The 21,315-nt window shown below is 32.0% G+C and overlaps 1 protein-coding gene across 5 annotated transcripts in view; it reads left to right on the forward strand.

The window, feature by feature from the left end:
- LOC108913051 (nucleolar protein 4-like) overlaps positions 1 to 18,409 on the forward strand; it is a 158,180-nt gene extending 139,771 nt beyond the window's left edge. For 3 of the 5 annotated variants that reach the window (XM_018718512.2, XM_018718513.2, XM_018718514.2), the window contains 8 exons: positions 708 to 782; positions 7,219 to 7,361; positions 9,519 to 9,662; positions 13,365 to 13,571; positions 14,205 to 14,351; positions 15,435 to 15,613; positions 15,674 to 15,855; positions 16,966 to 18,409. In XM_018718512.2, the coding sequence (XP_018574028.1) occupies positions 708 to 782; positions 7,219 to 7,361; positions 9,519 to 9,662; positions 13,365 to 13,571; positions 14,205 to 14,351; positions 15,435 to 15,613; positions 15,674 to 15,855; positions 16,966 to 17,129 (1,241 nt within the window). In that variant the 3' untranslated portion in view covers positions 17,130 to 18,409. Of the gene's footprint in view, positions 1 to 666; positions 783 to 7,218; positions 7,362 to 9,518; positions 9,663 to 13,364; positions 13,572 to 14,204; positions 14,352 to 15,434; positions 15,614 to 15,673; positions 15,856 to 16,965 lie in introns of all 5 variants that reach the window. The other 2 variants (XM_018718516.2, XM_023455522.1) reach the window with 2 other exon arrangements.
- The last annotated feature ends 2,906 nt before the right edge of the window (positions 18,410 to 21,315 follow it).

The following is a 21,315-nucleotide window of genomic DNA, read 5'->3' on the forward strand; positions in this document are numbered from 1 at the left end:
AAATGTTTTATATAAAAATATACAATCAGTCTACTATATTTTTCCTGTCATATAATTTTTTAATGGAAACGCAAATTTTAGTTTTTTTAACTTACGAGTAGGTATTAATTTCAAAAGATTGTTTTTATTTTAGATAAAAATTTTCAATCGTACGCCAATAAATTTTTGTCGTCTTTTTAATTGAAGAAAAAATTTATAAATACAATTTTCACAGAAATAACATACATTTAAAAATTCTTTTAGATTCAACTTTGAAACAATAAAGGCTAAAAAAGATCCACCCTGAATATTTATGTTTTTTCCTTTATTTAAAATTGGGTAATAGTATCCCTCTGCTCTTTTTTCAAAAGCAAGGTGAAAATATTTTTTCTAATAATAATTAGCATTCCATGCATTTAAATCTAATTTTTTTCCAAAAAATGTAATTCTTAGGTAATTATTTTGAGTAGTTACAAATATAATAATCCACCAAAAGTAATAATCAATAACACATTTCGTTGAATTCGTTAAAGTTGCTTTAATTTTTTATAGGTAGAAATAACACTCGTTTGTTTCATTAGCTATCACCGAATACTTATTCACGACTCACATCCATTATGTTTATCTTTATTTTCGCAATTACAGAACAATGGTTATTGTTAATTAAGTATATTTATTTGATAAAAGTGTAACCAACCCTGCTAATCGTGATATGATTGGCTGTGCAGGAACTGGGGCTATGAAAGACAGCGACAAGCTCAAGTTGATGCTCTTGGCGTGGAACTACCACAATCAGGCCCAAGGTAACACATACATACACATACACATTTTTTTCTTGAGTTATTGTTGTCCCTTTGTTTAGTTCCTCATCTGTGTTGTAGAAAGTGCCTCCCAATATTTGTACGTGATGTTTCTAAATCGTGGCGCCAAATTTCGGCGGGAGCTGGAAAATGGAATTTTAAAACAAAAGTGGTCACTATAAAATGCAATTTTACGGATTCATTTCCGAACAAGAAATGTGTCACGTTTTATATGTCATGTACCTAAAATGTGTGACCTAGAAAATACGAGCCTTCGACCTGTAATTATTAAAATATAGACGAGCACAAAGGTTCACAAATTTAAACTGGCAATAATTAAAAACGAAAAATTATTATCTGTTCAGAAGATGAAAACAGATTGATTTTCGAAACGTCAACAACTTCTTGAAATGCTATAGTGATGTGTATTTTGTATTTGTCTACTTTTTCAGATTTTTGGTTAGGCAAAACTATTTTCATGTCATTATCTTTTTTTCACAGGTGGGGTCCGACAGAGCTAAATTTTGGTGGAGACCTTGGGTACATCGTTAGAAATAAAGTGTCAAAAGTCCACATCGATCCCATGTATGCTAAAAAAGTTATCCGGGGTCAAATGTAAAAATTTGAGGTTTTTTGGATTTTTTTCGAAAACCGTAAGTTTTATCAAAAAAGTAGTTCAGACAAAAATTATAGATCTTAAAATTATCCACAAAAATGGTCCTTATACTTTTTTTTCTAGGAATCACAATTCCTGAGATATCGCGATTCTAATAGTTGAAAGAATCACGTTCTACATGATATGCACACAGTTCCACACCACCTCTGGGGTAGGGTACTTTGGCGCGTTTTTTAACGTGGTTTCCCCGGTAGGCCTACTCCACGAACTGTTATGACGGAATTTTTAGGGATAATACTCTTTTAACTGCACGATGATTATTGATATTGGTTATTGACTTTAACTGTAGTTCTGATTTCTTTTGATATTTTAATCTGATTCATACTCTTCAAAGTCGACTTCAACAGTCATGTCTTCTTCGATTTCTTCTTCTTCCTCCTCTTCTTCTTGCTGGATGTTCATAAATTGTTCAAATGAAGATGAATCAGCTGTCTCTTCATCGAAATCACATGAACCTTCGTCTGTTGTATTCAATTGGACATTTGAGCAAGATTGGCTTTGGCAATTAGTAAACGCTGGAGAACACAGTAACCCTACTCTTCTACAGCCACATTTAGCACTACAACTTTTTACAATTGCAAAAAATAGTGTTTAGGAGTTTTTCCGGAGCAGTTGGAAGTTTAAATCGGTTCCAAAGTATTATCTGTTAATTTCTAACCCCAGTCTTCTGGGTTCAGTTGATTGCCTAGCCATGTCTGAACTTAATAGTATACTCGATACAAGTGTTGATTAGCCGAAGTCGATGCTGGAGGAAGACAAGATAGTTGTACTTGTTTCTTGTTTCGTGTATTTTTTACAAAAGTTTTTACAATAGAGTACCAGATGTTATTCAAGGCCATGCGAGTAGAGGGGCTTGACTAAGGGACTGAGTTTCTTTTGAGTGTATATTCTCAGAGTAGTATAGTTTATACATATAAGAGACACAAATAGGCATTTTTACTTGTATTAAGTGCCTGACTATGTATATACGTGGCATATACACATAATATGTGCATATCATGTAGAACATGACTCCTTCAACTTTTAGAATCGCGATATCTCGGGAATGGTGATTCTTAGAAAAAAAAGTATAAGGATCATTTTTGTAGATAATTTTAAGATCTATATTTTTGTCAGGGCTACTTTTCTGGTAAATCTTACCGTTTTCGAAAAAAATCCAAAAAACCTCAAATTTTGACTTTTGACCCCGAATAACTTTTTTAGCACACATAGAATCGATAGGGACTTTTGACACTTTATTTCTAATGGTGTACCCAAGGTCTCCACCAAAATTTAGCTCTGTCGGAATTTTCGTTATTTGACCACTATTTTTATGACTAATTTGACCGGACTAATATATGTATAAAAAGAATGAAAAATTTTGTTAAAAAATTACCATTTTTCTTCCTGCTTAAATTTGGCGCAATAATTTACAAGCATCAGGTGTATCACGTGACAAATACTTAGTATAGTCAGATATCTAAATAATAATACAAATATTCTGAAAATAAAACTTAAGGTACCTACACCGAATTTGAAAGCTGACTTTTTAGAAATTATATCGATGATGCTTCGATAACTTACTCTCTGCCGTATATTATTTTTCTTATTCACTAAACTCCAATTTGTGTTCCATAATTATAGATAGTATTCTTAAAGATAGGGGTTACGTTTTCAGAATTTGTTTAATTTTCATTACTCGAAAATGTATACCTTCAAACTAAAACCACTTACAAACCAATGTTGAAAGTACATAAAACTAGAAACGAATGATATAATAAGATTATATTAAATATGTATTTCACAAATCCACACCCATAAATAAATGAAGAATTAATAAAACCTCATACATATATCTTTTATGAAATATACCTACATACCATAGTGTCAGAGTCGATTAAAAGGATCAAATACAAACTTCCCGCCCATTTTTTTTATCATCATGCATATTATTAAATTCGTAAAACATCTGTCAGTGATATGAAAAGGCAAGCAACCCTGATCGCGGTTAGTATTTGGATGGATGACCATCCAGGGAAGGCTGGCGATGCTCGTCCGCCCCTCAGAAAGGATGCAAAACCGTTGGTCCCTTGTCTAAGCAATGTTAAGGAAGTAAAATGTCCTTACCCTACGACAAAGTGAGAGTTCGGCCAAATTTCCACGTTGGTAGTTGCTCGTCTCCTGGTGTCAGTGTTTACCCATAGAAGCAGAAATAGACCGACGTGAAGTCACCGAAAAAAAAAGCAAAAACAAATTCGTAAAATTAAATGTCCGACCGAGTGACTGAAAAAATCATGAAAATAGAAAACTTCTTGATTGATAGGTTAGGGCTATTGAGATTTCTTTGGCTAATATATGGAACTGTTTATTACGATTTTACTTTCAATTTCTAATTTTGTCATTGTTTTAAAATTTGTTCTATGAGATCACTAATTCATACATCCATACATTTTCTTCTAATAAGCTTCTATGAATATGGATAAACATTGACATTTATTGTGCCAAAGTAGTACCTGATTAACCTATTTAAATAAGCGAGTCCATATTTCAACTGCGTTACGAAAATGTCAGTACCATAACGTAATGATTATACAATTGTAAATTATTTATTGAAAAAACATTATTCACGCCAGTTCTATCCAATCTGCAAGTTGCAGCAATCAATAATTCATTTTCTGATATTGCCAAGGTCGTATGTATGGGTAATAAAAATAATATATTGAACTCAAAAATTGCTTGTTGCTCATAAAAAAGGGATGTCCCATTGGATGAAGAACAACCCTAAACTTATTTGAATTTTTTGTATTTAAAATATTTTTTTGCATTATTTTTGTAAGAAAAACTGATGTCGTGATTGAATTCTTCATATCGCTATTTACTAATACCAAAATTTCGTTTCAGTATTGCATACAGGGTCTTTGATGTATTAATTATAATTTTTAAAATGCAGATATATAGAAAGTTCTGTAAAAAACCGATAATTCAGCATTTGAGCTGGTTTTTACGGTCTGTAACTGCACACTGACATTACCCTAAAACAGTGGATATTAGTAACTAATCAAATTTTTTATCGCCCTTAATACAGTTTTTCAAATATGTATATTCATTTTAAAAAACTTTATTTACTGTAGCAGACACGCTATATGCATTATTAAAATAATGAAATGAAATTTTGGTTATAGCAAATAACTCTTCACAGAATTTTTCGAACATAGCTGATAAGGTAGATCTCTATGTTGAAAAAAAGCATTCTCAAAGTGAAACACACTGTATATAGTGAACTTATTACAAATTTTTTATCACATTTGTTCATAATTTTTCGTAATTTAAACTAATTAAAACTTCACTCTAGTTATCCCTGTCAGCCCCAGTTCCTCCGTCTAAGATCTAAACGTAAAGATAAAACGTTGACCTTTTACCTTACAAGGTTACCACCGAGACCTATAAATTAACGCTAAGACAACTAGTCAGACGATTATTTTTGACTTTCGACTGAGGTAAATGACGTTCCAACAGGTGAATTATGGAGACCTTGAAAATTAAAAAAAATATTTAGATATAAACGTCTCATTTTGAAAAATATGGGCGAGTTTCTAAATTCAACAATTTGGTCTGGTGAATATAGGGTCGTTTCTTTTTTTTTGCAAAATATTTAGCAAGGATTTCGTAGGATTATTAGTTGGTGCGTGGCCAATTATGACAATTCTAATTCAGCATTTTTTTCTGTTTACCACAAAAAAACGCGACAAGAAGTGGACGGCGATTATCAGTCAATTTAAACATCGTTTGGACAACAGGTTTTTTATTATTGAAAGTACTAATGTTAATGCGTACTACTTAGGTACCAGAAAATTCTATGATTCCGGTAGACATAAACAATTCCTACTTATGACTTGTCCAAAAAAAAAAAAAGAAAAATTTTCATTAGCGATTAAATCCAGATTTGCACTTAAGTAACTAACTTGCTTTTGACTATTATTATTAGTACTACCAACTTAGCGGTATAATAAAACCTAACAGAATGGTCTATGTAAATGTAATTCTGCAGCTTCCAATAAAGAAGTCATCAAGCCCCATCTTTAATAGTATTTTGAGAAACTTTGTCACATCTTTCAAAAGCATTTTATGTTTGTACAAGGCGTATTTAAATGAAGGAACACAAATATGCCATTGAGACTAAAATAAGTATAATAATTGGGTCAAATATACCCTAGCCCAAAGTTGCTTCATTTGGAACTGACAGGGTGTTTAAATTAGCACTGAAGAAAATATTGTATCTTCATATTTGGTGTGAGGTACAATAATGTGACCATACGTTAGCAAATAAAATTTACACAGTATTCAAAATAAAAAATGTTACTCCACTGGTCAAAATTACATTCAATATTTATGTTGAATTATACAGTCAAGTCAGTTTGTTAAAAAGTGTTCTTAATTTTCTCTAAGAAAACGTAGATTTGCTGTAAATTAACATTATCTGGTAAAATGTAGAACTGAATAATTGCTAAGTTTTATAATTATCATAAGAAACGAAAATATGCAGTTATAAAATATTTTCGAAATATTTCCCTCCTTCCTACACGTAATTTTGGTCAGTGGCATATCATTTTATTTCGAAATGGGGTTTGATTACTGTTTCTAAACCTATATTTGCAGAAATTTAATTTTACAAAATTATGGACTTATCTCCTTCTTGTACCACATGGTCTTCAGTTACGATATTTTGATTTCGAGATAACCTGGTTCTGGTAGCATTCGTGCTCTTTTATTTAAATACACCCCGTAGAAAAATATATATTTTTTGGTATTGTAAATGTGATCATGCAAATTGCAAAATATCTTGAACTCGCATTTCGTGTATCAAATTACCCATAAATACGTCAATTCTGATGAGATGTACCCTTCGCGGACGCCTCTGGTTGTTGCCATTTTCCAAAAACTTATTATATCAAACTCATGTTGCAATACACTTTCCATCAATAGATTATTGCACGGTGTATGAAACCGAAAACATTGGAAACTGAGGAAATTTATCCATAAATGTTTACGATCAAGTTGCAGCGATTAAAACGACCTTGTAGTTATGGCATCCTACTAATGACGTGATGAGAAATATAGTACTACAGATATCCACGCTTTTCACATCGTACAATGGTAATTTAAGTCTATTGATCAACTTTTGTATTGGCGTTAATAGTTTTTATGCCAGTAAGGGTCATATCCTCCATTCATGGTTTTCCCCTTGCGCATATTTCTCTAATAACTGTGTTTAACTTGGTATTTAAAAAATACGACAAGTAAATAATATATATCATTAGTATTTTTAAACAGGCGGTAAATTGACCTTTGTGGTATATTCATTTAAATTGACAATAATTAATGGTCATTGACAGTCCCCAAAATATTGACAAGAACGTATCATTTTCGGGATCTACAAAAATGTGAATGTAATTGGATGATTTTAGTTTTTTTAAATAGACTGTGTTCGGTATAAAACAAATAATATATTAATCATTATGTACTCTCAATAACGTTTTTTTTTGTTTTACAAGATTGCATTTAAAATACAGGGTTCATTAGTGACTTTTTCCAGTATATCTTATTTTTATTAATGCCGGTGATACAAAATAAAATATTTTTGTCATTTTTTTCCGTCTTGAACCACAACCATAAACCCTATATCCTCCAAAATATTAAAAATACCTTAGATGTACTCTAGTTTAGGGATATTATGAAAATAATTCTTTCAGGAAATAATTAAGTGTCCCCCATTTTAACTTATAGGAAATAGAAACGGAAATAGTGATATTCCAGACCTGTCCTCAGTACCTGGTGGTGAAGAGATGGTAGGGCTCTGGGCGCAGTACCACTCCGCTCTGGGGTTGTCCAAGGGGAAGGCCACACCACCTGCCACGAGGGATGTGCCTGTAAGTAAAATATTACCTTCCAAAAAACACATGATTTAAACAATTCATAATTTTAGTTTAAAAAAATATACATAACACAGATAATTGTACTCACAGTCAGTTAATATGGAAACGTAGTGAATTTTGATTTATGGAATTGCTTTCCATATTTTCAAATTATTTTGGTGGAACTGTTCTCAAAAATATTTAATAATAAGAGCGATACCAACACAATTAAGTGTTTATGTTAATTATGTTAATAGCTGTTTAAATCATTGTAAAATATGCAAAGTATTACCTTGTTTAATTATGGATTTGTTGCAGTAAAGCTTAATTATAAAAATATGATTCTTTTTCTGTTTACAAGAAAAAAAAACTTTTTACTACATCCAATCATTCAGGGACATTTCATTTTTTTTGTAGTAACCTGAGCAGTTACGAACAACAACACACTTTTTTAATGAAAACTTAAAATAGTGCACAGATAAAAGCATACATTTAAAAATACACAAAAAATTACATCTCTTTCCTTGTAAACCATACAACTGCATTTATTTAACGTACTATTTGCCATATTGAAACTTTTTTATTATTGAAATTTCGCTTTTATCAACTTACAGATACAAACAAGGTTTTTCTTATTTTTCACAGTTTTTATTTATCTTAAAATTTACATATTTTATAATTTTTCTTATTTAATTCGGTAAAGTGTCTATTTTAATCTATCTAAGAAAATTTAATTTTATGATTTATAAAAATACCGCCCAACTGAATCTATCTGTTCATGAAAAATTTGTATTTTGCACATGTACAGTGTGATTCATTAAGAACCAAGATCCCCCAGATTTTTTTGGGACGCACACTTTATTGAATCAATTACGATGATTCAGTTGGCAATTTCTGACCTGCCGTGATTATTTTTACAGGCGGATTTTGGAAAAAAAACTTTTACGGATTTTTATTTATAAAAAATCTGATTACGTGGCCTAAATCAGCATTATTTAAAACCTCAAATTTGATTAATATATAATGCAGATTAATCGTATTATTCAGTTTTTTAAGTTTTAAATTTATGAAGTTTCAGTTTCAAAATCTAGGAGGCTTTAGAAATAAAAAAATTGCAAATTAATTATCCCTTCTAATTATGATTGGCGTATAAATTATTTTCATTGTATGTGAGTAAGATCTAATACTCGTATCTTCAAAATTGGGTCTCTAATATTTACCCATCGTAGTAGCAGTGACAGTATTGGCAAGTTTTTCATCTCTTTTTATGTTCTTTCCTTCATCGTAAATATACAGGGTGTTTCATAATGACGTGCAAATATTTTAAGGAGGTGTTTAGAAAGTAATAGTACCCCCCCCCCCTAAAATTACTTTCTAAACACCACCTTAAACTATTTGCACATTATTATGAAACACCATGTATGTGATAGATTATTCTGCATTATAAATTGATGAAATCTGAGATACTGGGGGTTTAAAAAATGATGATGATTCATAAGCTTCTAATTAAAATCGCAATTCATCATGAATTGCCAGCTAGATTATTTATTATTCGACAAATACATCTAGAAAGCATATGAAAATGTATTCCATTCGAAACATGCGCTCCAAAAAAATGTTAAAGGGATATCTTGATTCTTATTAGGCTACACTGTATGCCCAATCTGAGACCCCAAGGCAAATTCCGCTTGAAATTTTTTGACTTCGAAAGTTCTCCGCATTGGCCTAAAATCAAAGTTTACAGAATAAATATTCTGTAAACTTTGCTAAAATCATCTAAAAAATATTATGAGTCCCAGACTTCAGTATCCAAATAAATAGAACCACTTTAATTTTCACCAACTGTCACTGCTTTTAGTTGTAAAAAGCAATATATTACTTTTAACGCTTGTATTTTGTGAAACCAAATGTACTTTATTCTTAAATTGCAAAAGTTCTACTTTAAATTTATGAGTAGGTACATACCTCTACGTTGTCACATTTTTTAAGGAAAAACTTTATGAGCAATATAAACCCTTACTAATAAAAATAGTGGATTTTCCCTTTGAAATCCAGACGCATTTGTTTCAGTTAAGTGAAATTATTGTGTCAGGTCAGTTTTCTAAATGATAATATTTTCGTTATATTTATTGCTTGCGCCTCGTATCATCAAGCGCTTTATTTCTCTTGCAGAGCCCGGTGAATGCCGACACAGGTTCAGCCCACGACGAGACCAGTTCTAGCGGGAACAAAGAAGACGAAGACGATGACGACGACGAAAGTGATGACAAAATCGACGCGCAGACCCACGATCCGGAGAGGCTCAAGGCTTTCAACGTGAGTTCTCATCGAAATTATGCAGTTGTCGCGTTTCCTTTACCAAAGAAAAAATCACATTTTTGTCTTGAAAATTTACTCGAGGAATAACAAAATTCGTCGGTATTATCAGTAAGTGCATTTTCAGCAGAGACTGGATATCAGTACAAACGTTTCCCTTCCTGTCTATATTCTGCCGAACTAGGTCGTCTACCTCAAACTTAAAACAAACTTAAAACCGTGATTATTCTGCACATCCTGCTTTTTTCAGAATTGCAGTTTATTTGTACATTTTTATCTGTAATCTTATCTAACAAACATGCTGCACATTTAATAAATATTGCGTAGATTTCTATTATATTATGTCTTTTATAAGTGCTTCTTAATTCGACAAAAAAAAATAGTTAATATTAACGGCGGATGCATACTCCCAAGAAAATGGATGAGGTGTTTATTTGATAAATTGAAATGATAATTTCTTCCAAGTAATTTTTAACTCATGATATTGTGGAATACAACGACTCTGCGGATTAATGCCCTGACCAGTATTGAATAGGGGCGTGTCTCAAATTTTTTTGTGCATTTTATTTGTTTTCGACATTTTATGCAAAAAAGCAGAAACCAGATGTTTATATCAGGACTCTTTCTATAGCAACTGTTAAGGTAAAATTGTAAGATTCGATCGACTTACCTGTAAGGAAGATCAATCTCAATTATTTGAGCATCGTAGTTCTTCTATCATGGGGCCCACCCGCCACTCTTTTTTTTTACCCACAGTGCGATTGGTTCGGTCACAAAATGAACTGGCTGGCTATCAATAAGTAGTAACGGACTGTTACGAAACACTTTTTTCCTTTAAACCTGTGCGCGCGTCATGTATAAGTGAGACCTACCAACATGAAGCATAGAAAAACGGAGATGCGAAAAATAATGTACAATTGATTCTATGATTTAGATATACATACAGCTTCAGCTTGCGATTCGTCAGTGGTGAAGTATTTTGTGTTGGCATTTATTATAATTTTACATTTAAACTGTACTTTTGACCGTTCTTGCGCTTGCCGCAGGGTAAAACAACTGCAAAATTGCAGAATCCAGTTTAATAAAAATTGCTACTTTTTGCAGTATTCTGCCTCTGTCGAATCATTAAGTCTTTACCAATTATTTCGAAAAATTCCAATGAAACATGAAAAACAGAAGAAATTTTGTTGTTTATTGACTATTATTGATAAATATTATATGCAGCGCCGGACTGGCCATAGAGAAAAAAGGGAAAATTCCCGAAAGGGCCGCTTGGCCCAACATTTAATTAGATATATTTCAAAAATTTTAACCTTTTTAGAATGGAAAGCAAAAAAAATCCAAAAATGTTGTCCCTTTTTAAACTTTATGTTTTTTTTTGGGACAATTTATTTAAGAGACATTTTATATGTTCGAAGTACAATTTTTCGTTGTCTGCTGAAATTTTTATTAGTCTTAATAAAGTTTTTGCAAAACATATAATTAAAAGTACCTAACAGGATAGATTGTTCTATGGATTTTTTTTTTCCATAAAAAGTCATAATTTTTAATTTTATTACAAAATTTAGTTAAAAAAGGACACAATTTTTTGAAAACTGCATATGAAATTAATTTATATCAGTGAACGATTTAATACGTGCAAGTTCAAAATTTTCAGCAAATTGCAGGAAGAAACCCTATAGTAAAAATCGAAAAATTGATCTTATCAAAATTGACTTACTAACTTCAAAACATCCAAGTTTTAGAAATAAGCTTTTACTATACCTAATATTATTTTCAGATTTGTCAGATGTATTTTAATCGAAATTGCTGAAATGAATGAAGTTTCACATGTATGTTATTCTTTTCTATACTATTAGGTTAATACATACGATTTAACAGTACGTTTTCCTTGGTTTTATTTTCTTACAAATAATTGTGGTTCAAGAATTAAGTTCTTAGATTACAGTTCTCATATTTTCATGACTTATTTAATATAGAATACAAAATCGTATTCTATGGTTCAAGCTTAATGGATTTAGAAAAGTCTCTAGTAAAAAGTTACCGAGTAAAGCGCTTAAAAGTTGTCGAATGCAAGGTAGAATTATCCACTGAAAAAAATAAAAGAAATAATAAACTAATTGATGGATAAAATAAATAATACATTTAAAAATTTTCAATCTTCTCAACTTTGGAAAACTCGACATAAATAACGACTATTTCAAAACTGTACACTAAAAAAACCCGTTTACTTTTTACTATGGCAGTTTAGAATTTTTTAGGGCCGGCTACTTTGAAAAATTCCCGGGCCGCTTTTTTCTCCCAGTCTGGCGCTGACTATATGTAACATTTTATATCGAATTTCGCTGAAGGAAACCACCCTATTACAAAAACAATAGCTAGTACAAGAGTACCAACAAAAACTGTAGGGTGTTTCTCGCATTTCCTGAGGAGGTAGACAAATATCATTCAAGATGTCACCAGTATTTTCGAGGAAAAAATTAACAAAGGAAACCATATCTCTGTATCTTGATTCGTTCAACAAATAAATGGTATTTTCATTTTTAACCATTTTTTATAACTTTTATTTGGGAAAATATAGTGTGTTTTAACTTTTTATTATCATAAAATGAAGATTATTTAAAAAATACGAGTTCCGTATTTTTCTTATTTCATTTTAACCTCATGTAAGTCATAAAAAAATAAAATATGTGTTTCGATTTCGTTAAGCAAAAATTCAGTGCAAAATGTACTCATTTTTAGAATGTTTTAATCCGTTGTAGTGGCAACATGCGCACTTCAGCATCAGGTCACTCACTGAGCAATTTCTTCAGTACAGCTGGCAATGTTTTTTCCCCATTTCCTTTATTGAAGAGGCGGTAGTGATCTTTAGCGGAGATCGCGGAATTATATATTTATAGAATTCTAAAAAACTGGTGCAGAAATCCATAAGAGTTATATGACACCCCATCAGTGTCTCCCAAGCATTTTTTTTCATCGGATCAAATATATCCATAGCACACTTAATTGCATCAAGAAATAATTGAGTTAATTACAACAAAATAATTTTTTGTTTTATATTTTTAAAGAATTTTAGGCAGGATTCAAAAAATAAAAAATATATAGGATATATTCCATTTTAAAAAAATCTTTTGTAATCATGACATCCTAACTATTTTTAATCTGTCTTCCCGAGAAATGCAAAAAAAACAAAAGTATCCAAATTAGTATACTTTATTTTATACAGTCAAAGTAATGATATGTATATAATAATTATTATAAATATTTCAAATGTTAAAACGAGAAAAGCTATATTTTTCCTTAAATTGTCTACAAATAAAATTTTAACCGTCCATATTCGTAACATCCTTAAATGCTATAATTTTATATTTAACATGACATGTAAATAAATATTGAGAGAACAGAATAATTTGTTCGATTTAAAAGAAATGTGCTGCTTAATAATATGGTAGTCACAGCAATATTGAAAACATAATATATGATATTAAGTTTGAAGAATGATATTTAAATGAAATATACCTACAACACATTTATTTGACACTTCGGTGAAGTAGAACATATTTATTAAAACACGAAATTATTCCCGAGCGATATTTCATCATCAACACTGACTGTATTTACTTATTAATATATTTTTCTTTTATATTTTACTATTTATTAAAGGCATATCAAATGAACTACAAATACCAATTTTTGTTTCAGATGTTTGTTCGGCTATTTGTAGATGAAAACTTAGATCGAATGGTTCCTATTAGTAAACAGCCAAAGGAAAAAATCCAGGCAATTATCGATTCGTGTACAAGGCAGTTCCCAGAGTTCGCCGAAAGGGCCAGAAAAAGAATTCGCACATATCTCAAGTCGTGCCGAAGGAACAAACGTGCCAGAGATCCTAATTCTCCGTGGGATGCAGTAAGTATCTAATTTTACATAAATTAATAATATTTTTTAATATTAGTTTATTCATCAGTACACAGGATGTTGCAGAAAAGTAGGCCAAGTCGTTAACCATAGATTCTTTGAGCGAAAGTAACAAAACATGTTATTTTTCATTTAGGCATTTCTGGTTGAAAATACAGAGTGCCAAAGTTAGATTTTGAAAAGTATTTTTATTAATGGTTCCATTGTTTTTTCAAATTAAATTTAAAATTTTACAGAGTTTTACGTTTTTCCAATATATCTTTGACACCCACCAATAACTTTTTTCTGTTTACTGTAGTTTATGGGTAACCAACCAAAATTTTAAAAGGAGGAAAAAGTAAAATAAAGAAATGTTAAAAAAAAACGACATCCTTGAATGATAGGCATATATAGAAAAAAGTTTGAGGGGTTTAACGTGTTAAATTACACAAAAGGGGTGTCGACAAAATTTCTAATGAATATCTTAAACAATTTAATATCTGTTTATTCTAGATCTTCAAAACAAGCACCTGAATAAAAATGTTTACCCAAAGTATCTGTGGTTAAAGACTAAACCTACTTTTTTGCTACACCCTGTATATACTAGTGAAATTTCATATTTTTCAGTTTAAGCTTTTTTTACAGACGAGGCCAACTCCAGCGCATTTAACCTCAGTTCAGGCTGAACAGATATTAGCGACAGCATGTGAAAATGAAAGCCATAATGCGAAGAGAATGAGATTGGGACTTGAACCTGTCAGTCAACCAATGCCAATATTACCTGGAACCCAGGTAATAATTTTTCTTAATTTTTTAATATTTTTCCATTTTAACACTGCCTTATTTATTTTATAAACTTAGATATCCGATATTTTCATTTAATACACATATAAAAAATGTGTGGTGTATCTTAATTTTTATTTTTGAAACGAGTGTAATCTATGGCTTGCTTTCATAATATCACCCAGAAATTTAACAATGAAAACACACAAACACACCGTACTAAAAAATGTAGCTTCACGCTTCTCATAAAACAAGAAAAATGTAATAAATTGAAGCGATGACATATTCAGCCATTCTCCGTTTCTACGAATTAATGTTAGCTGTTTGTTTCTTGCCTACCTAGAGCCCTGTTGTCATTTCACATCAGGTGAATTGAAAATAATATTCTTTTATTTACCTAAGATCTCAGCTAATCTCAGTTACTTTGAATGGTGATAGGTCAAGTAGGTGATTTTAATTAAGATCTCAGGTGAATAAAATGTAGATATTATATAGGTAGCTCACCTAACCTAGATTAATGCCAAAGGTCATAATAACACTGAGCACTGAGATTCTCAAACTTTGCTTAAGAAAAAGTTTGATGAAGTACTTTCACCCTGTATGCAATTACGGCCAGTAAATTAACATTTTTTTATTTTGAAAACGCAAACCTTTTTCAATATAAAAAATGTTACACCATAAATCCTTGCAGCTGGTTCATCTTTTCATAGTTATAGTCTTTCCGAAGTCTGTTGAACATGTATAAAAACGCCTAGCAATAAAATTTAAAGTCATAGGCGTCCCTAAAAAGTTTTCTGCTAAAGGTAAAAAATAATATTAATTTGTATACAGGGTGGATTTACTTTCGTTTCAACTTCAACACCATGTAACTCACAAATGAAGTAACTTTGGACTAACATATTGTCCCTATTATCACGTAGAGGCGTATGTGTATATCCATTTCTTGGATTATACGCCCCTACGTGATAAGAGGGACGATATATTTAGTTCAATTAAAATATATTGGCTTCAATATTACCTCACAGCGTATCTTATATCACAGCTGTATTTTTTAAACAGTTCTGCTTTAACATTTTTTCATTTTGTTTACAGCCGACGGACACAACAGCTGCCATTAATAGAGGACTAGATTTTTCCAGCAGTACACCCGTTAAGCTAGAAAGCGATGCAGTTCCAAGTCCCTTCCCCTCATCTACTACCCCCTCAAGTACCTCCAATTCGGTTTCGAAGGTGTTATCGGTAACCCCGGATTTAAAAACGTCTTCACTAAGGTACAAAAATATAGAAAATAACGTAGAAAAGACAGAGGCTAATTTTTTTTATGGTTTTAGTGTGTCAAATACAGGAGTGTTAGGGAATGCAGGTATGAACGGACTCGGTATATCGAGTACAGCGGGATCGGCACCTACGGCTATGTACAGGCCAAATTTCACTCAGGCTTTTCAAAGGACAGGACCCTATCCACTTTTTCCGGGTACTGCGCCCTTCGCAACTGGAGGACTGCTTGCAAACGGTTAGTACCATTACCTTATAGCAAAACGATATGTATTTATGTATCAAAATTAGGGGACCGCCTAGCCGGGTGTCTTGGCCGGCGGATTTCTATCTGCCGAGGCAAGCATCACAGACGTGGGCTGGAATTTGGATGGGTGACCTAAGGCAGATTTCTTCATACCCAACTCTTCATTGAAAATGTATTACACATTCTTTGGAGATGTTTATGGATGTTTAATACCAAGTCATGCACTTTTTCAAAAATTTTGATGTAATATGGCTTTGAAGCCTCAATTTCATTTATCAACAGTATAAAATTAAGGAACAGGTTGCCTCAGACCATCCTTCATCTTTCTTGATGAAGACACCAATTTCAACACAATCTCGTTAAAAACTGTGCTACACTTTCACTTAACAGCTCCCATATCGGTAATGCACAAAGCAATCTGAAATTTGACAGTTGACTATGTGAAGAGGTAACTTTACTAGGTCACAACACTTTTGAGATTGCGCCATCTATCCGTCATTCCGCGAACTTTTAGGGGTGTCCTCATAAAATGAAGTTTGACATTAATGTTGAATATTTAGACGATTTTAAAATACAAATTTATTACTTAAATAAATTAAATGAATAGAAACAAAAATAATCTTTTTTGTGGAAATATTGATGCATAATTACTGTCAGGCGTATCAAATTATTGCATGCTAAAACATGCCCTATTTTATTTTCTTATCTCTAGTTTAGTCTACAATTACATTTTTTCTGCCACTTAAATTTGACTTTATATTGTACTTTTTTTTATATGATGTTTGTGATGATACAATCAACGGCTTCAGTGCAATATTTCTACCAAAATAATTTAAATTATTCATTGTATGCTACACATATGAGAATACTAAATTTCTTTTTAAGAAGAATTTTATTGTCTTGTGTTTTTTACCCATGTTTTTTTTAATAGAAGATGACTGTAATGAGTTTTCCTTGCATTGCTTTCTTGAAAAATTACTCAAATGGACTTGCATCCCTATATGCAATTAGTTACAATATGGGAGTAATGTTAAATGAAAAAAAAAAAAAGAAAAATAATTATTCATAATCGCTTTTTCTATGTTATGTGTTTTATTCTAGGTCCTGCCGATTTAAGTATGAAACAAAAGCCGCTCCTAAATCACAAATTAAGTGCGGGAGAGATGACTGCTGTCAGACAGCTAATCACTGGGTATCGTGAGTCTGCCGCCTTTCTTCTTCGGTCGGCGGATGAACTGGAACAGTTACTACTTCAGCAGCAGTAATATATTCTCATGATAATTATAAAATGCCATAAAGAATTCATATGACAAATATCATTAATGATATTCTGTTGTAATATTGGGTAGAGGTAAATGTCTGGTTACGTCAAAAAGTGTACAAACAAAATTTTTGACAGTAATTTGAAGTAATCTTCATTTATACATAGCAATATGTAAGTTTCAAGGTTGGTACTTTTTGTGTTAAGAAATTACAGGGTTGCAATTTTTTAAGAATTTTTTCTACAAATTTATATTTTATTCTAGTCAAAATAAGCGTCCAGTGTATATCTAATTGAAAACTTGTGTGTAATAGTAATTTTTTTGAGTTTATTATAATTTTTATACACTTTTGAGATTTATAAAACGCAAGGCGTCCAAATTTAGGAGATACAGGATGTTTACGTTTAAGCTAAAAAGTGTCTTCTCAAATCTTCTAAATACATTAAGATATTGATGTGAAATTTTCTATGCACGAAAAATGTAAATTTCTTTATGCATTTCTCTAGTCATTTCTGTAATGTAAATTTTATTTTGAACTAAAATGATTTTCATGTAGCTTTTACCATTTTTGTATAAATCGGCAATTTGTAAAGATGATCCGTTTACATAAAGTTTACAAAACATGACACGTCTGTGCCTCAATACAGTTTGAAAATTTTACAAATATGGTTATATTTTATAAAAATGAGGCGGAAATATTCTTCCATTGGTTGGCCATAATAGTTGAGGAAAATATAACCAGTATTGATTAATTTTAGTATTAGGCATCCAATTCTAAAAGTAAAACAAAGAGTTGGACTTTTTAAACAATATTATTTGCGATATTTTAACTAAAAGTTAGTAATATTTTCTATTTACAGTACGATGGTTTGTCGAGTTGTTGTGCCGTGGCCTATGTATCTGGTCCCCTCCAGTTACACAACTACCTTTTGCTTCCTTAGCTATAGCTAGAAATCTTTGACCTGCTCTTGTCATTCTCGGGATAGGTTCTGTGGGCCTACAGACAGATTCCTAACTAAGGCTAAGAAAGTGAAAGGTAATTCTGTAACTTGCGGCGACCAGGTACATAAACCATGGCATAATAACCAAAAAACCATCATACTTTAAATATGAGGTAAAAGTCAAAGTACTTTCAATATATTCTAATTTAGCATCTCTAGAAACTGTTCAGAAACTTACAGAAAAGTACTGAAGATATGGGTATCCAAACAATTAGTTTTTTTACTTTGTCAAATTCTTAAAAAACCTCTTTTTCTAGCCGTTAAAAAATATAATATATACAGGGTGATTCAAAAAACCGCTGACGGACTTCTAAGGTAGATACATGAAAAATTAAGACGAAATGTCTTAATACACATAGGGTCGCAAATGCCTCCTTAACGAGATACAGGGCGTCAAAGTTTCTGTAAAATTAAACATTGTCTGCAATAATTCCAAAATGCCTGAACATTTCTATTTCAAATTTGCTATGTGTAGTTAGCACCTTAAGACCAATGTTTGATGTACTGCTCAAAATTTTATGAGCAGCAGTGTCGTAGAGATGGGGTCAACGTGACACTTTTTTAAAAATATTTTGTATGCCACCGCTAATTTTGTCAAACGGGCACTATTTTAGAGTAAAGTGTTGTCTATCGAATTGGTCTCTTGCAAAATTTTGATTAAAGCTACAGTTTTTGAGTAATTTAGGTTTTAACTAATTTTGTCAGAATGAAATAACGTAAACAATAAACAACAAATTTAAAAATGTAATGATAAAAATTTTATAACTGGAAATAATGTACAATAGTAGGTGCTGGAAGTGACCACCTTGTGGTTCGACACACGTTTCTACCCTCCGAACTAAGGATCTTCTTATTCTTTCAAAAATCCCAGGGGTATGAATTGTTCGAAAGGCTTGTTGAATTAGTTGCCATAATTCTTCAATCGAATTTACTGGAGTTGCATAAATCAGCTCCTTAACCCTTTCACTGCGCAATACGTCTGAACGTAGCTACCGCGCCGTGCGCAAAAGTTTATCGCGTGCGAACATATACGTCTGGAGCAGTTAGACCACTTATAGTTTTACATTATGTTGTGTTAAATTACGATTTANTCTCTTGCAAAATTTTGATTAAAGCTACAGTTTTTGAGTAATTTAGGTTTTAACTAATTTTGTCAGAATGAAATAACGTAAACAATAAACAACAAGTTTAAAGCTGAAAACGTAATGATAAAAATTGTATAACTGGAAATAATGTACAGTAGTAGGTGCTGGAAGTGACCACCTTGTGGTTCGACACACGTTTCTACCCTCCGAACTAAGGATCCTCTTATTCTTTCAAAAATCCCGGGCGTATGAATTGTTTGAAAGGCTTGTTAAATTGGTTGCCATAATTCATCAATCGAATTTACTGGAGTTGCATAAATCAGCTCCTTAACCCTTTCACTGCGCAATACGTCTGAACGTAGCTACCGCGCCGTGCACAAAAGTTTATCGCTTGCGAACATATACGTCTGGAGCAGTTAGACCACTTATAGTTTTACATTATGTTGTGTTAAATTACGATTTACCATCAATTTTATGATTTTATTTTAAATAAAATACTGTATATCGACAGCTGTACTAAATAGAAACTGAAAGAGAGATAAACAATCAGTGCCTACACCGTCCGCATTTGCGGTCGGGGTAGACCACGGATGGGGCCCACCTACGAAGGCTGTCCAGGCCTACATGAGAATTTCGACCGCGGAGTATAGTCTATTTGATAGCCTAAAAGGACCGTGTCGCTAATAATGCCAGCATGAATGTTAATTGAAAACTCTTACTGAAAATTTGTTATTCAAATGACATGAGGACTTTCGTCGCTCCATAAATGACTATTGTGGAAGTTAATTATTCCTCTCTCGTAAACGATGCTTCATCTGTGAATAAGATATTCGTGGAAAAGTTACGATTCTCTGCAAGCCTGCCTAGCAGCCATCGTGACCACTCTAGCCTCGATGGGTAATCTTGATGTAGTAAATGTTGAACACGTTGAAAGTGATAAGTATGCAATTGTTGTATGCGAAGTGTTCTTCAAACAGATGACTGTGATATGTTTAAATTTCTAGAAATTTGTCGGGTACTTCTTATTATTATTTTCTATTGCTGCCAGGACCATTTCCTCAAATTCCGGAGTTCTAGCATGACGCCGTCGTTCAGAAAAAAAAATTTTTGTTGCTTTTAATTTACCCGTTTCTCTTAATCTTCTATCAATATTATCAAACATTTGCCGATTTGGTGTTCTTCGTGCAGGAAACATTTCTCTGTACCGCCTAACTGCATCACGGGAAACAAAATTCGCTAGCCCATTACATAGATCTGTCATCTCTTCAAATGAATATTTGTAATTCATACTGTTATTGAAAATAGTGAATTAGCTGAAGTAATTTAAATAACCGTAAAAATGACAAAAAGAAGCTTATAAGCTAGTTTACTTAACTCACTTGTACACTTANCACATCCAGTGGTACTTCATCTAACAAGCTGTTCAAATCATTTATTAAAAAATTAAAGTAAAACTGGCCATCTATACTCCACGGTCGAAATTATAGAGAGTGACTCATCGCTAGCTTTTGGACTAGTAAGAGGGATGAAGCGTGCCGGGAACGAAAATCCATTGACGTGTCTGCGTAAAAGGCAACAAGATATAGAAAATATTGAAAAAAGATAATAAAACATAACATCTAATAATTTTTACGGTTTACTATAACCGGCACTTTGATCCATTTTAATTATTACAGCATTTTAAAATGCCCCAGTTGTGTTTTTTTAATTTATAAATTTATTATAACCATGGAATTAGACCCCTCGTCTACGCTTATGCTATGACGTTTCTCAGAACTGGAAATCAAGTACGTTTACACCCAACTAAAAAAGCATTTCCCTATTCCCTACCAAGCGCAAAAGACAGAGATAGAGTATAGATTGACGTTCAGTGTAACTAATTATAGATTCTATCGATGTGCGTAGCGAGCGGCACAAAGATAAATAATATTGAACCCTATAAAAATCATTTTATATTCTAAACGCATTATGGTAATAGTGTTTTTATATTATGTCTCTATAATTTCGACCGCGGAGTATAGTCTATTTGATAGCCTAAAAGGACCGTGTCGCTAATAATGCCAGCATGAACGTTAATTGAAAACTCATACTGAAAATTTGTTA

Source organism: Anoplophora glabripennis, unplaced genomic scaffold (assembly GCF_000390285.2).
Source record: "Anoplophora glabripennis isolate ALB-LARVAE unplaced genomic scaffold, Agla_2.0 scaffold736, whole genome shotgun sequence".
Lineage (NCBI taxonomy): Eukaryota > Metazoa > Arthropoda > Insecta > Coleoptera > Cerambycidae > Anoplophora > Anoplophora glabripennis.